Here is a 17116-nt window from a genome sequence, read left to right on the forward strand (position 1 = left end):
GAAGTGTAGGACCATGACTGTACATACTATCCTTTCAAGAACCGAAAGGGGAATTTGGACTTAAAGTAAAAAAGACAATGATAAACCATTTAGGGTGCTATGCATAGACATTTCGCTAGCCCGCGCGACGAGCGTGCTAAACTAGCCCCGGCTATCGACTGATTACTTGTACAGGATTCATATCATATCATATCATATCATATCATATCATATCATATCATATCATATCGCTAAGACTGGTTTATGAATACGAAAAAGTTAGTTCGGTGCTCATCCACCGGAAGCCCGCGCTAAGAATGTCTATGAATATGGCCCCTAATGTCGTGGTCGATGCAAGTAGTTTCGGAAAACTGACAAAAAATCACGTGAGAAGATGGTTAAGAGATGTAGGCTATTTCTCCCGGATGTTAACAAAGGCACATATTTCTGGATTCCTGGAGTGATCAGATAGATAACATTGTATTTACTTTTGAAGGAGTAAACAATACTTTACATGGTAAGACGAAACACAAATTATCCCTCCAAAAACTACAAGATTTTTGCAACCCTTTGATGTGTATTTTTTAGGCAATATAAAATTAAAATTCGAAGGCTAGAAGAGTATTTCATACATGAAATTATCTGTGAAAACATTCCAGACACATTGCACGACAGGTGCTTCATAATGGCATTACATTCTGTTGTGTATCAACCGTTTCATTCACCTGTCCTCAAAGACATGCTAATATACGCGTGGCAGAGGTTTGGATATGTGACAGAGCTACATGTGAGAAAGTTCGATAACTTTCTTGCAACAATGTTGCATGTTGGAAACAGTGTGCGTGTGTTAGAGAAGGGTGTGAAAATGTTTGTACTGTTCAATGGCTCTTTCGAATCCCATCATATTTTTGTAGGTTATTTTACGACGCTTTATCAACATCTTACGTTATTTAGCGTTTGAATGAGATGAAGGTGATAATGCCGGTGAAATGAGTCCGGGGTCCAGCACCGAAAGTTACCCAGCATTTGCTCGTATAGGGTTGAGGGAAAATCCCGGAAAAAAAAACCTCAACCAGGTAAAGGCTAGTTCACAATAAATCGGAAACGAGAATCGGAACGAAAACGAAAACGGTAAAATTGTTAAAGTGTATACATTTAAATGTGAGCATTCACAATTAACGAAAAGCTTCCCGAAGCCCGAGATCGGGAACTGAGAGTTGGCCAAGTTTCAACTTTGGCGTTCACGTTTCCGATCACAGCCCACTAGATTCATTCTATTGTCATCTAAAAGCTATTTTGTCGTCGTATATTTTGTAGCAAGAAGACCGTGACATAACCTATGCATTATTTTGTTCTGTGCTGTGCAACATGGAGCAAGTTTTATTTGATGAGATTGTAATACTGAAATCCTCACGTTTACGATAAGCGGCGCGCCTCGTATAAAGATGAGAAAATGAAGGAGAATACGTGGCTTTCAATAGCTGCGTCTTTGAACACCGATCGGAAGCGAATCCTATTTTATTACTGTATTGGTTGTATTACACACTACATATTCACGCTTCAATTCAATAACTACTGTTGTGTTCATTTTTGTTCTATTACAAATGTTTCTTCTCTAATTATTTTACGTTATGGTAGACTTAAAATAGGTTGTGATAATAAAGAGCATGGGCACATTTATAGTACCGTACCTAATGAAATGTTTCAGTTGAAATTTCGAAGTTGGTTAACCTGTGTTTATGTAGGCTGCCTTGTATTCATGAGAGAACGCCATTGGTCAATTATACACAAGTAACATCAGAATGCGTAATATCGACTTCACATATCGTTACTGACATACATATCGATATACATAGTCGTCTACTTTCTCGGTTTATTGTGAATCAAAAATTTTCATATTCACGTCCTCTGCTTCTCGTTTTCATTCTGGTTCTCGTTCCCGGTTTATTGTGAACCAGCCTTAACTTGTCCCGACCGGGAATCGAACCCGAGCCACTTGGTTTCACGGTCAGACTCGCTAACCGTTACTCCATATTCATATATTTAAGGTGAGTCACAAAATTAATACCCATCTTAAATTCAAATTGAATTTGTATTCCAGCAAGATTATTGTACTAATGTGAATTAAGAGAAAAAGAAAATAGACTAGAACATTAATGTGGGAGCCGTGATACGGTGTCGCGGAACTAAAGGCCCAGTCAAATAGAACTGTCCGCGCGGACGGGAGGATCGCAGTATGCCACGGACTGAGGAATTCAAACAGAACGCGGACAGTGCAGGACGAACTAGTGTGGAAACAATTGTTGCCAAGTGCAGTACTCATCATACTTTCTCGATTTGTTTCTGAATTTGTTTGAAATTGTACTTTTACATTCGTTTTTTCGCCTGGATTAATTAACATGTCCAGCAGCTCTCAGATGAAGAAGAATTGCTTCTTCTGTTCGCTTTGAGCCGTTCATCAAAGCGGAAAAGAAAAAGTGGGTGCATGAAATAAATGAAAAAAGAGAGGAACTAGGCGAATTTCACAGACTGTGTAATGAACTGAATTCGTTTGAAGACCGTTTTTACGACTATTTTCGAATGTCTAAACAACAGTTTGAGGAATTACATAGCCTTATGGAACCAAAAAATTGAAAGTGACAACAAACTGGAGGAGACCGGTTGGAACGAAGGAAAGACTAGCGATCCGCTTGAGGTAAATACAAGATTTTCGTTTGTATTTTAAACTGTATTTAGTACTAATCTACTGAAAAATAAGTTTGAATATAGGAAAGAAAACACGACTCAGAAAATAGTATTATTTCTTAGATAAAATTAGTATTGAGAAGAACTGTTATTTCCCTCTTGCGGTTTATTTACGAGTTGCAGTACGTTTTCGTACAAATCTTTCGCAGAAGAAACAATAGTGGCAAAAAACCTAAAGACATCGGAGGTGTGTAGCTACCTTGAAGTCAGTATATTTAATTTCATTGGAAGGGTTATGTACATATAATTAGGATTATCTGACCACGATGAGTTGGTTGAAAAAAAGGAGACGATGGAGGTGGAGTCTGAATGCCGGGTATCATATAAAGTAGCATATTCCCGCACAGATTCAATTAATTTTCCCGTTTCATCGGCCATTTTCTACGAGATGTCCGCCGCGAACTCTGTGGAAAAACACAACTCCCTATCAGTCCGCCGCGAACCAGACTAGACCGCGGCCGCGCGCTGTTTGACTAGGATGATGCATTCTAACGCCGTGTCCTAAGTAAATGCGAGCACGAGCGATGCGGGCACCGCGTTAAAACACGCATCGCAAATATCTGCGAGGAAAAGCGAAGGTGTCCAATGTAACTGCGTACGGCAGTTTTTAATGTAAAATATCGATTTTTAATGATCAACGTGGACGCATATGGAAAAGACAATTATGCATGAATATTTCATAACTCAGCTATTTATCAAAACATAAAAAATGACTCTTTACCTTTACGAAAAGGTGCTCAGGTACCTAACTTCGAAAAAAAAAAAAAGACTTAATTTTTATTCATAGGAGACAAAGCTTATCCTTTAAGAACTTATCTAATGAGACCCTATACAGGAATAGGATGCTTTTACCAATGTCTCAGAAGGTAATGTGACGCAAGGATATCATAATTTCCAGCACTCGAAGGCAAACAGTCGTACGTCGAGAGCAGCAGAAAATGTGCGAGACACCTTTTATCAATAATTTAAATTGAAAGTAATTTAATGTTTAAGTAATCTCATTATCACGGGCTTTGAAAACAATAAACATTGATTAAAACCTATATAATTACATATTTATTTATTTTAAACTTAATTGAATATCCCGTACTATCAGCTACAGAGTCCCATTCTTTGTCAATAGCTAAAGGATCCTTGTACTGAGAGTTTCTTTTGTCCCACAATACATTTCTTCTTTATACTTCGGAAATTAACACTTCAATTGCTATTGCTTGCCGGACGACATCTGCGGTGAAAATCAAACCATTTTAAATTCCAAACAATGCGTGCGGTGCGGCTTCACAGCATCGTATGAATCGCACGCGTCTCGTGTTCAAGTTGGACAACTCCATTTATTACACACCGATTGATTGCGAACGTCAACCGCAGTAAACGCATCGCACCGCACGCACCGCCATGCCCGCCTTAACCTTGGACATGGCGTAACGTAATACAGAGTTCGCGGCGGGCGGTCCGCCAAGTCCGCGCGGACAGTCCGCGTTCTGTTTGACCGGGTCTTAAAGATCCGAGTGCACGCAAGAAGCGGCACAAGTAGTATCGATTTGCAAGTCATTATACTGGGTGAACAATATAGAGCAGAACAGGTTTCATGGCCTTCAGTCCCCCATCTCCGCGCGCATAGCCGGCCGGCTAAGAGCCGTGAAACCTGTTCTGCTCTATACTGTTCACCCAGTATTTCGTAAACGAGGAAAAAGCGAAACGAAAGAATATCGCCAAGTTTCTTAACGAACGAAAATTAGCTTAAATATACATTTTCATTAAATTCAAGCTACACGACCTGGGACGGTTTCCTTGTCAGCCACCACAGGGGTTCATCCTCAGTTGCTCCGTTGCTGAGTTGGGTACGTAATTGCAAGTCTCCTGTGGTGCAATGTGTACTGCTCGACTCTGAGCATTCACACATTCTAGAGTACGAATACGTTTTCCTTCCTTTATACGGAGGAGGGACCTGAAGGCTAGCACCGCTGCCTGAGGTTTATTGTGATTCGTCACCGAACGGTCACGTACGTATACAGCATACTGCACCGTCCATTTAACCCGAGCTATGAAAATGATGACATGATAAAAAAAATGTTAGCGAAATGAGTAACTTGTCCCAACCAAGATTTGAAACCAGACCCCCTTGTTTCACAGTCAGACATGCTACTACACAGCGGTGGTCGCAGTACGAATACTTATTTTGCATATATTTTCTAAAATTTATGTTTGTATGTGTGAGACAAATATTAGTATAATTTTTAAGCAAATTAATAAAAATCACAATTTGTATCCATACTAGAGTCCATTGAAATTATACGTTTTTTTTTTTTTTCATAACAACAGCATACTATTCTTTAAAAGTAGACCTGCAAGTACGAATACTTTTTACATCACTGAATCTTCGATCTCGTTACACACCACACACGGGACTGACTTCTGATTTGTGTTGTGCTATTTCACAATGAAATGAAGGTACGATGGTATATATTTACAAAATTATATCAGAGTCTAGTTATATACAGTCACGAAGCTTGAGTTGTGAGGGTACTAGAAACAATAGACTGTGCCGGTACTATTTCGCATTGTCTGTGATGAGGCGATAGTAGCGATCCTAGGGTTAGCAACTACCTATGGATGCATATTCCCTACGTATTGAGCTTCGTGACTGTATATACTGGACTGTGATTATATGAATGTATGAATGTATATATTTGTCTAAGCAATATACGTTTCGGTGAGGCGGCACTTCACATTATTAGTATACAGTGTCGTCTCACCGTTTTACACGCCTCTAGTACAAGTCAATTGGGACATTACTTATTTTTAATTTATTATTGCAATTCTTCCACTAGTCTTTTCTTGTCTTTCATCAATTCTTCCTCTACTTTACTCCTAACCCATCATTATACCAAAAATACTGTAACCCTCCCCCTCACTCTACATCTCTAATTATTTGCACTTTTCACTACTCCCTTTTCCACATTGCTACTGTTTAGGTCTTAGTTTTCTTTTCTCAAGCTTTATTTCCCCTCCACACCATTTCCATAAGTCATACTGTTTTTTTTTTCATCTTGTTTTTCCCTCTTCCTTCATCACTGCTCCCTGAACTATATCCTACTTGTGTTACTATACTTCTAGTCAGCCTCGATTTAGATCTTAGTTCCTTCACCCGCTTCGGAATTGCTCCCATCTGATGTCCACTATTTCCATTCGCTTGCATTGAGGTCTTGTTCTGCTGAGCTTGCTGAATACCAGTTCCCGTCACCCCTGTTTCTTCTTCAGTTGACGTCACTGCTTGCTTTCCGGAAATTTTCGCTGAGTTTGAAACGTTTGCATTTGACTCCCGTACACTCATCACGCTTGTGTCCCTAACCTCGCCTTTAGATACGATACTCTTGATTTTTTCTTTCAAAATTTTTCTGTTCCTTTCCTTTTCTTCTGAGTCTACGATCGGTTCCTTCAACGTTAGTAAGCACTCCTCTACACTAAATACCAAATTGTTTTACTTAATTTTGTCCTTGATGAGTTTCGCGAATTGTCCATTTTTTCGTGTTGCTTTAAGAAAAGGGATTAAAACTCTTCTTCGACTTCTCACTTCGTAGCTTCAGTCGTCATCTATTCTGATCGTTGTGTTCCCTAGCATCCTTCTATTCTTCATAATCCTCTCCTTCGTAACCACACTCTTAAATTTTACTAATATTGCCCTAACTTGTTCTGAATTTTGTATTTGCTTCTTTCCTACTCTAAATGCATCCTGTACTTGTCAATCGCTCACGTCCATACCAAAACACTCCCAACACACTCCTAATATCTTCTCATAAGTATCGATACTCTGTTCTCTATTCTTTTCTTGTATCCCGAAAAATAACAAGTTTTTCCTCCTTTTTTCCTCCTCAAATTGATCCCATTTGCTTTACTATACTGTGATTATATACTATAGCTCGGGCATAAGTCATGGCAAGAATTCTTTTTGTGTGGGAATGCAGGCGCGATTCGAAATTATGTAATATACAGGGACATCATTTTATTTTTACTTCAACTTTTATTGTACCTGAGTTTTTGAATGTGCTTCACTACCACCCCGTCTACTAACCAAGTTCCAACTGTCCACACAGAACCAAGGCTGCAGTACTGGGTTAGTGATTATAGTACGTTTCAGAAATATGTTCGCGTTTTCCAGTGACGAAAATTTCCAATATTGAATCATATATTCGCACAGGTACTGTCGTCCGTTTGCCTACGTCGCATCCCGATTTCCCCCACCTGCTTCTGCTCGCTCCACGTGTAAAGACTAGTGGCTGGGCTTTCTTAGCTTTTTCTGAAAAAAATTAATTTGTTAGAAATTAATTGGATGTCTACGTAATATTATTCAACTGTTTAAAATAACTTAAACAAAAGGGCCTCGTTAAGTAATTAACTATCACGTGATCCCCCCCCTTTCAACGATCCTGCGACATAACCACTTGGACAGAGAGTAGATAGCATGTCTGAGTAATTTTATCTGTGCGGCTCGGGCAGAAGTGAAGACTGAATTTACAGTACGTAAGGTACTCTTTTATAGAGTAGGTACAGAATTATTTCAACATGAGTTACTAAGTATGAAGGACGAAACTGGTAATTGGAATTACATGCAATAGTCTATAGTGCGATAATAGGCACAAAAGAAGTGAAACCTGTATCGAAATGAACGGCCACCATTTTAAAAAATGTGTTTGAATATCCATATTATGATTATTTTTAATTTTAACTTCATTCTCTATATCGTACGCTAATGTGCTGTATAATAGCCTATACACTGCATAATGAATACGTTCGCATGGATAACTCAGTTCGTGAGTAAAAACACTTACTGTTAATACTGTACTGTATTTTGATCAAACAAAACCTAATGAAAATTATCACACTCAAAATCGCGATATTTTCTACTTTACGTAAATGGATGAACTACTTTTCTTCCCTCCTGTACCTAGTAAAGTGATTTGTTTGTATTTTACGCCAATATCATCGAACTCCAGTCGTGGAAGGAGGTAGCAAACTGTGTTTCCGGGTCTCAATCATTAATCCAAAGGCATAGCCAGGTTAATATAAAAAATTTTAATAAAAATAAAATGATGTCCCTGTACAATGAAAGTGCATGATAGGGTAGGGATAACAAGTATTCCCAAGCGAGACATAACGCTACTTGAAAGAGCAGTGTGTGTGTGTGTGTGTGTGTGTGTTTTACTTGAAAGGACAATATACAAAGTGAACGTAAGTAATGTCATTAGTTCCAGCGGGTTATTCTTTGAGATACTTCAAACAAGAAAGTCGAATATAATTTTACTGCTTTTTTCTTCCTTTTCGAAATAAAAATTGTTTGATATGAAACATTTCACAACGTGTTCTGTGAAAGCCATTGATTGAATTTCGAATATACTCAGTCAATTTAAAAGAGTAATGCATTGTGATAATAAATGATTGAAAGAAAGTTCAGTTTTAACCTCTAAATGTGCAGAAATTTGATCCGAACAAATGTAACTTTTCGTTTTTAAACGGAATTTTTCAATGTTACGTTTGTTGGTATCAAACTTCTGCACATTTAAAGGATAAAAGTAAAATTCTTTCAATCATTTATTATCATAGTACACTGCTCTCTTAAGGGGAGAGGATGGTATTTTTTTGTGAAAAAATGAGTAAATTAAAAAAATATATATATGGATTTTTAAATCACTCGTTCAATTTTATTGTTTCCGGTAAATTAAATTTTCAAATAAAAAAAATTTCTTTAAAATACTCTCTGATATGTGTGGAATGCATTGCATAACATTTCTTGGGTATTTGTGCCCTTATCGGATGTTGAGACAACATTTTTAAACTTCCTGCGCTATGGATTTTTAAATCACACGCCCACTTTTATCGGTTTCCAGTAACTTCATTTTTTTTGCTACATTGCCAGACAAAAATGGATATAATTTCTGAACTATTAAAGATACATGCATGAAATTTAGAACACACATTCTTTAGACTATTAGGAAACGTATCTCTGTAACAGAATTTTGTTAATTGATTTCATTTTAAAAACACGTCCATTTGTTTGCAAGAAAGGAAATCTGAAAATTGTTATTAAATTTTAATTGTTTATTTTACAAACGTAGGGACTAATATCAAAATTCTGTTACAGACAGTTTGTAGAACATGCTTTTGAAAATACATTGCAAAAAAGGTTTGAATCTATCTTTAAAAACGGTTTAGATATATCGGTTTTAGTACAATCCTGCATTGGGTATTTTTTTTATTTGGGCCCCAAATAATTTTTTTTTCAAAATATTTATATTTGGTTGAGATCCTACAGCTATGAGCTCTCTACATACAAAAAATTAATATTTTACACCAGATAGGAAAAAATTAAAAAAATACCATCCTCTCCCCTTAAACTGAGTATATTAGGAATTCAATCAATGGCTTTCCCAAAATATGCTATGAAATGTTTAATATACAACAATTTCTATCTCGAAAAGGAAGGAAAAACGAGGAATATTTTATTAACTTTTCATTTGAAATATCTCAAAGAATGACTCCCCGAAATTAATGACAATATTTATAGTTCACTCTGTATGTACTAGTGAAGTAGGATCGAGATAAAACATACATTATCGACGGACGATCATGCTAATCATGTTTTTGCCCAGTTGTAACAGCATTACAGCACAATACCCACCCTAAAATTCCATATGGTTACATCCATTCTTTTTAGTGGGTTATTTTACGACGTTTTATCAACATCTATGGTTATTTAGCGTCTGAATGAGATGGTGATAATGCCGGTGAAATGAGTCCGAGGTCCAGCACTGAAAGTTACCCAGCATTTGCTCAAATTGGGTTGAGGGAAAACCCCGGAAAAAACCTCAACCAGATAACTTGCTACATCAATTCTGCACAGCGGTCGACTCACAAATGCATTACGCATTATTCGTAACATTGCACTGCTATCCGTGTAGTGATGCGCCCACGTATCCTACTCGTACTCTGTATGCACAGAACGGGACGATGCCACAGTGAGATATTTGGCCCATTTAGGCGGCCAAAAATCTATTTTCTCAAACTCACTCTAGGTAGGAAAAAATACCCTATGGCAAAGCTGAATAGTGAGGGAACAATGAACTACCCCATTCGCACCGCTTCGCGCAAATCTAAGAGTCCGTTATGACAGTCGAAACTTGATCATATCTTCTAGTATGCGTAATTTTTCTCGGCATTGTTTGTGTAAGCTTATATTCTACAGTGAATATCATTTATTCGGTGTATAGTTTGAAGTGGATAGTTACCAATTCTGATGAAGACGGTAAAGGCTGGTTCACAATAAACCGGGAACGGAAACGACAACGAGAACGAAAACGAAAATAATGTTAAAATAAATGTATTTAAATGTGAGCATTCACAATTAACTATTGTAAATACTCATATTTAAACAAATGTATTTTAACAATATTTCCGTTTTCGTTCTCGTTGTTTCCGTTCCCGGTTTATTGTGAACCAGCCTTAAGTGTGAATAAATTTTAAATATTTTCATCGATATTGCAACTATTTTGACGGATACAAAGCGCTCTGAAAAAATGTCGTTTTTTCATTATTTTCTTAGTGTAGTTTGAGAAAACTCGAGTACATTAGTTCACTTCCGGTTTTTTTCCAGTACTGTTTTTTTACTGTAATGGAAAGGTTAAGGCTTCTACTTCACGATTTCGTAAAAATCAGCCGCGAAATAGCGCGGTTTTCCAGGATATAGCTGTGGTGTTTGGGTAAAGGGACATAAGCCATAAAAATGAGTTTGGAGATAAATTAAAATTAAACTTCGGACCCTTACTACAAATAATTTTTTACGCAAACAAAACACATCAACTGCTAGTACATATTCTTTGATTTTTGCACTCTTTCGTATAATTTAACTTGTGTGTTCATCTGGGGAACAAAAATCCATCTGCACAAAAAAATGACATTCCCTTTGCCCTAACGCCACAGATAAATTTACTAACCTTTTAGACCTTGTGTGCATAATTATGCACATCATCCAAATTTCGTTTTTTTTTTTCCTCCAATAAGTGCACAAATTTTGTACAATTCTCTATATTTTAGAATGTTGAAACATGAATTTATAAATGACTTTGTAAAAATATATATACATGTTGACGAAGAAATGGAGTGGGAGCTGGAATTAATTTTCGAATTTTGAAAACTTAATTTGCAAGAAATGACCTTCAGGACCTCACATGTAAAAATATGATAGGGGAGGAAAAAATATTATATAAAAATTAAAATTCAGTTTTGAAGAGATGAAGTAGGATATTAGTAAAAAGTAAACTAGACCTGTTAGTAGAAATGTAGATTTTTCGACGCTATGTTTATTTATACTTTATATTTTTCGAATTTTTAGGGCTGCCAGACGTGAATACAATGACTGGCAGGAAGTTGTGTAACATGATGCAGCGGCAAAGTTTACCAAACATCAACGAAAAATTCGAATTTATAGAAAATTACCTACTAGCGTGTGATAATTACTCAGACGAAAGAATAAAAGAAATAAAGCATATATTTTAAGTCTGAATTGAGATGAAGATGGAACACAGCACACAAAAAGGAGCCTACATTCAGTGATTGGCTCGAAGGAATATTCGCGATTCCTAAAGTAGTGAATCGACCGAGACGGCTAACGAAGACACTTCAGGAGTTGAGTGAGAGAAGCAAAAGAAGAAAGAAAATTTGCGGAGAACTACAGATACGGAAGTATCAATTTAAATATGCTGCCCAGATGAAATTAGGAACTTGGTATGTTTGTTGAAGCTGGTCTTCCAAGACGACAACATGAAATAATAGGAACTAATAAAAAGTTAAGCTTATATCCCTGCTACAGTGTGTTGCAGAAGGCAAAATTGGATTGCTACCCGAATAAGGAGCCATATGATGCTATGATACTTATGCTAAGATGAAGTTACAAAGTTTATGGGGCTATACGAATGCACGATTGTTGACGTATTTGGAAGGAGTTGTAAAAACTTCAAGTGAAGACGAAAATGCCTGTTATTATTCGGTTGAGAAACTTTTATCATCTAGTCTGCTGTCAAAAAAATCTGAAGGTTAGAATTTATAAAACAGTTATATTGCCGGTTGTTCTATATGGTTGTGAAACTTGGACTCTCACTTTGAGAGAGGAGCAGAGATTGTGTTTGAGAATAAAGTTCTTAGGAAAATATTTGGGGCTAAGAGGGATGAAGTTACAGGAGAATGGAGAAAGTTACACAACGCAGAACTGCACCCATTGTATTCTTCACCTGACATAATTAGGAACATTAAATCCAGACGTTTGAGATGGGCAGGGCATGTAGCACGTATGGACGAATCCAGAAATGCATATAGATTGTTAGTTGGGAGGCCGGAGGAAAAAGATCTTTGTGAAGGCCGAGACGTAGATGGGAAGATAATATTAAAATGGATTTGAGTGAGGTGCGATATAATGATAGAGACTGGATTAATCTTGCACAGGACAGGGACCGATGGCGGGCTTATATGAGGGCGGCAATGAACCTCCGGGCTTCTTAAAAGCCTTTTGTAAGTACGTAAGAAGACGAAAATAACTCATTGATGTTAATTTACAAATGGGGATATGACGGTTCCCAGAGATTTCAGACTTGTATGATCCTGATACAGATATTTCTCAGGGTTCTTTTGTACCAGTTCAACTAATTTGTAGCAAAATAAAAAGTTGATCTTGTATAACTCAACTTCTTCTTCGGCACGTTATTGTCACCTTATTAGAATAAGATTTGTCAAAGAATTTACTGACATAACAAATAAAGACTTTTTTGAAGAATCATGGCTATTATCATCATCATCATCGTCATCATCATCAATGTGAGCAAGATTTTACGTAATAACAAACATGAATATTTAGGTTAAACTTATGTTTTGATTTTAACGAGTAATTAAATTATCTTAAAATGTAGAGATAATATTTTTCTTCATACAACTTATTCCGTACCGCTTAAAATACAATAAATTAGTAAGACTGCAGGTTTAGACTCAAAGTGTAAAAATAATTTTGGCCGCCTAAATTTGTCAAGTACCCCACTGTGCGACGGTTAACTCACAACTCAATTCACATCACTCTTGCGATAACCGTACACCACACTGTCATCTAGTGATACGACCACATACTCTGGATGCCATACATACGACACTTTATGTTGAAGAAAAAGGGATTATCATGACTTATGCCCCAACCTTCGTACATATGTCTGAAAAAATAAATTAAGTTTCTCAAAGGTCGAAGATCAGCGACAGGTTTGGTTCATTCAGGCTTTTGGTATGCCTTGCATGAAAGTACACTTTTTGGCAGATAGGTAGTACACAAATAGCTTTTTCCTGAATCGAAAGAAAATAGTGCTTTCCCGCGTTGCTGATACCATTGGATTGCATGATAATTTTATGTGAAAATGGCCGAGAAAATCATCGATTGGGTATAGAAGAAATGAAAGTATCTGGGTGCGAGTTTGATTAGGTTTATACCACAGTCTAGTATATACAGTCGCGAAGCTAAATACGTAGTAAATATGCAAACATTAGGTAGTTGCTCACCACTAGGATAGCTAATATCGCCTCATTACAGGCAATGCAAAATAGTACCGTCACAGTCTATTGTTTCTAGCACCCTCAAAACTCAAGCTTCGTGACTGTATATAGTAGACTGTGTTTATATCTAGGTACCTTCCGCAGTGATCTCACTTCGTGTCTTTAGTGGTGTACTATTTTTAATTATTTAAGTTCTTTCCTCCCGTATGTAGCGCGTAGTGGGATCGAAGATTCATCTTTACATCTACTGCACATATGAATTAAATTTCTGCATTTGGAAGTTCAAATTATAAATATAACCTGTTTATCTCAATGTATTGGTTAGAATCCTACCTAAACAAACGGCTTCAATTACATACATTCCCCGACAATTTATCAATTTCCCCAAGTCGATGACAAATATAATGAATAATCTGCACGTTAGAATGTTCCTGGCAAGCTGAGCTCGTCAGGGCCCCGGTGAGAACATAGCATGGGTGATGCTCAATGTTGTATGTACCACCCAAATTCAATTAATGTACTTCTTGAACACATAGACTGGGTAACGATAATAAATAATTATAAATTTACTGTTGAAAATATTTAGTTACAAGCGAAATAAATAAAAATATTTTACAAACTACTGTCTTGAATTACGCTGAAATAACACACGAAAAATACCTAAAAATATCCTCCGAGTCACGAATATTTCACGGAGATTAATAAACGAATAAAGAATCTTCCAATTGCAGAAACCATATTTACAATTTTCTTCCAATGAAATCAATACTCAATGATATTTAATTCCCTCGATCTTATGTACTGGAATAATTTTAATGAAAAGGTGTTGGTGTGAAAAATCTGTTAACACTACCAACGAGTGAACTGAACACAAAAAAAACTGCCAAAATCATGAAACTGACGGTGAAACTAGCGCTGAGTTAGTTCCGGTAATTTCGAAAGTGAAAATCGTTGAATTTATAAGGGCCTTTTTTTTTAGATGCAGTTGATTGTATATGCAAGGCATAACAAAATCCTAAACAAACCAAACCTAACTTATCACAAATTCGTATATGCAAGGTGTATAAGCAGATTACAAATGGAACTACCTCAGCGCTAGTTTAGCTACAGTTTCTTTATAATAAAGAAGAGTGTGAAAAATGAGTTAACACTAACATAAAACCACAGATAAGGAAACAAGCTAGCAAAATGATGAAATTAAATTCATATTAGATAATATTAAAACACAAAGTACATTTCTAAATAAATTAATATCTCAACTGTTACAACATGCACTTAGTTACATTACAGCTTTATATATTCATTTAAATTATAAAGTAAATATGAATAATTATCGATTAACTTTTCAATTTCGACTCGAGGATGGGTATATTAACATTTCACTGGCACACATAAAACATAATGTCTTACGGACAGGACTACCATTAGTCTGACAGAAGAAGGCTTTGGGCGTTATCATTTCTACCCTCTGTATATTTTACATAATATTAAATGCTTGTAAAATTGATAAATAGGTACACCGCACTAAATAACAGTGCTTAATTTCTTGCTCTCGTATCATCACATAATCTACTTAATCGCATCAATCTTAACCCTCAAATTGTGGACAAGGTATTGCAGTCTGTAAACATGATGGTACTTGTCCGAAATTATCCTTAAAGTTAATATAGAATCTCAAGTGAATATTTACTGAAAATTAGAAGGCATGCTATTCAAGATGGCAACGAGCGCAATGACTATTTGCTGCAAATAGCCCTTTCCATTCTCCGCAGTCCGATAAATCCACATGTAATTTTCATTTGAAATAACATATATCTCACAGTTTATTAGAAGATAGTGATAGAGTATTTTGCAGCTTCACAAACTTACATTACAAGAAGTGAATCCTGCCGAATGCAAATATTGCAGTAGTCCTGCTTACGTAAGTATTGCACAATAAAAAAAAGTGCTAGTGTCGACAGCGGTGGTAGTGGCTTGAACGTAATATTGATATGATTAAATCTATTAAAGATCTTAAATTTTGAAGTATTATGTAGTTCCTGAACTAGGTGCCATCAATGGCTATGTCTATTGCAAACACACGAATTTATCCTTCTTATTCGATTTATAGTTAGAGCTAAAACATATATATTTCAGAGTGCTTTAAATAGAAATTTAATTTTGCGCTTTTATTTTCACACTTATTTTTGAGACTGTACAACACCGTCTTATAATTGCTGTAGGCCTAATGTGATATAAAGTAAAATATTGGACACGCATTATCATATTATTTACTATACTACTTGAATTCGAACAGAGAGAAACATCCTTAACAAATATATATTTAAAATAATGTAGGGAATAACGAGAAAATTGTTATAGCTTGACGAAAAAGACGAGCAAAATTACTACATATTTTTATACTTTTCTTGCATTAAATCAGTAACTGTCATAATCTAAACTACCAACAACTTTAATTTAATTGTGAATCAACTATTTCCATTAAGAGCGCAAGACGAAAATTAACACAAATGTGAAACTTTAATTGTGAATTCAGGGAGAGTGATAATATTAATATGCACTCCGCCTGAAGTACACCGTTCTGAAGAGTACCGATTACAGATCGCTAAAATCAAACGACTACTTCAGTTTTCATATTTCTAAATACCGTTCGAATTGTATCGAAGATCACTACAACCGTTGTAGAACATTAATGCTTACATTCAGCCGTCTAATACGCCGAATCCTGAATTCTGGGTAATATAAGGTAACTTCGTTACATAACCTTTTCTTATTATATTTACGATCAAGTAGAAATATCAGGCAGCGACATTTGTACAAATTGTATTAGTATGCTGAGGAAGTAAAATGAAAGAAAGCATAGAAAACACTGAAATATAAAGAATTCAAAACCTGTGAAATCGTATCTCACGATCATATTTACATAAGCATAACGTCACACTTGACAGAATGCGACGTTCTGTCCACAGTATGGTCAGGCACACGATGACAGAGCACCTCGCCAATGCTACGTTTAATGCTCGGAACAGAACGTCTATATGGAATTCTTTAACCGGCAGACATTTTAAAGAAGTGCTCCAACACACTGCAGTGATCTTACCTTGTCAACCGGCATTGATGGACACGTTCTACACAAGTTCCAAAATGAACCAATCATGAGAAATTCTGCAAATTTGTTCAACACACTAAAGGCCACAGAAGACAAAAATGTTTATAGTTTGTTATAAAAATGAGGCGTGAGTATAAAGCACACCGACGGCCAGGAGGCAGGCACTCTGAGCGACGCACCCCGCCACACTGTCCGCCCTCTCGCAGTAATCGATAAGGCCGGTCTGCGTTGCGTTGCGCCAGCCCCTATCCTCACTGCCACCTCCGCCCCCACCCCAACCCCATCCCCATCCCTCCAACCCAGTGCTTGCGGCGTGGCAGCCGAAAAATTCAACTACTGATGTCTATGTACATTAACAAGTTAATCAGAACGACTGTATCACCCATACAATTCTGATTTTGAGAAATGTATCATTCGTATATTAGTAGCAGTGTTAATGAATTTATTTACGACTCACGACTTGGATGTAAGTTGAAAACTGCATAATTGTAATAGTCTGGCTTATAAGAAGTGTTATGGAAGAAGTGCAGACTTCGTCTGTCGGAATCGGCGATTCATTTAGTCAGTGTCCTGCCCAAGGGCAGGTCTTACACTGCAAAACCAGTTTTCTCCAGTCTTTCCTATTTTTTGCCTTCCTCTTTGTCTCCTCATATGATCCATATGTCTTAATGTATTCTTCGTTAAATGTTGACGTCTCGTGCTGCT

The 17116-nt window shown here is 36.6% G+C and overlaps 1 protein-coding gene across 10 annotated transcripts in view; it reads right to left on the reverse strand.

The window, feature by feature from the left end:
* The window catches only part of LOC138708096 (nuclear protein MDM1-like), a 945585-nt gene extending 928964 nt beyond the window's left edge, over positions 1-16621 (reverse strand). For 5 of the 10 annotated variants that reach the window (XM_069838274.1, XM_069838275.1, XM_069838269.1 and 2 more), the window contains exon 1: positions 16403-16619. In XM_069838274.1, the coding sequence (XP_069694375.1) occupies positions 16403-16459 (57 nt within the window). In that variant the 5' untranslated portion in view covers positions 16460-16619. Of the gene's footprint in view, positions 1-16402 lie in introns of all 10 variants that reach the window. The other 5 variants (XM_069838271.1, XM_069838273.1, XM_069838272.1 and 2 more) reach the window with 2 other exon arrangements.
* Between the last annotated feature and the right edge of the window lie 495 nt (positions 16622-17116).

This window comes from Periplaneta americana, chromosome 10, assembly GCF_040183065.1.
Source record: "Periplaneta americana isolate PAMFEO1 chromosome 10, P.americana_PAMFEO1_priV1, whole genome shotgun sequence".
Lineage (NCBI taxonomy): Eukaryota > Metazoa > Arthropoda > Insecta > Blattodea > Blattidae > Periplaneta > Periplaneta americana.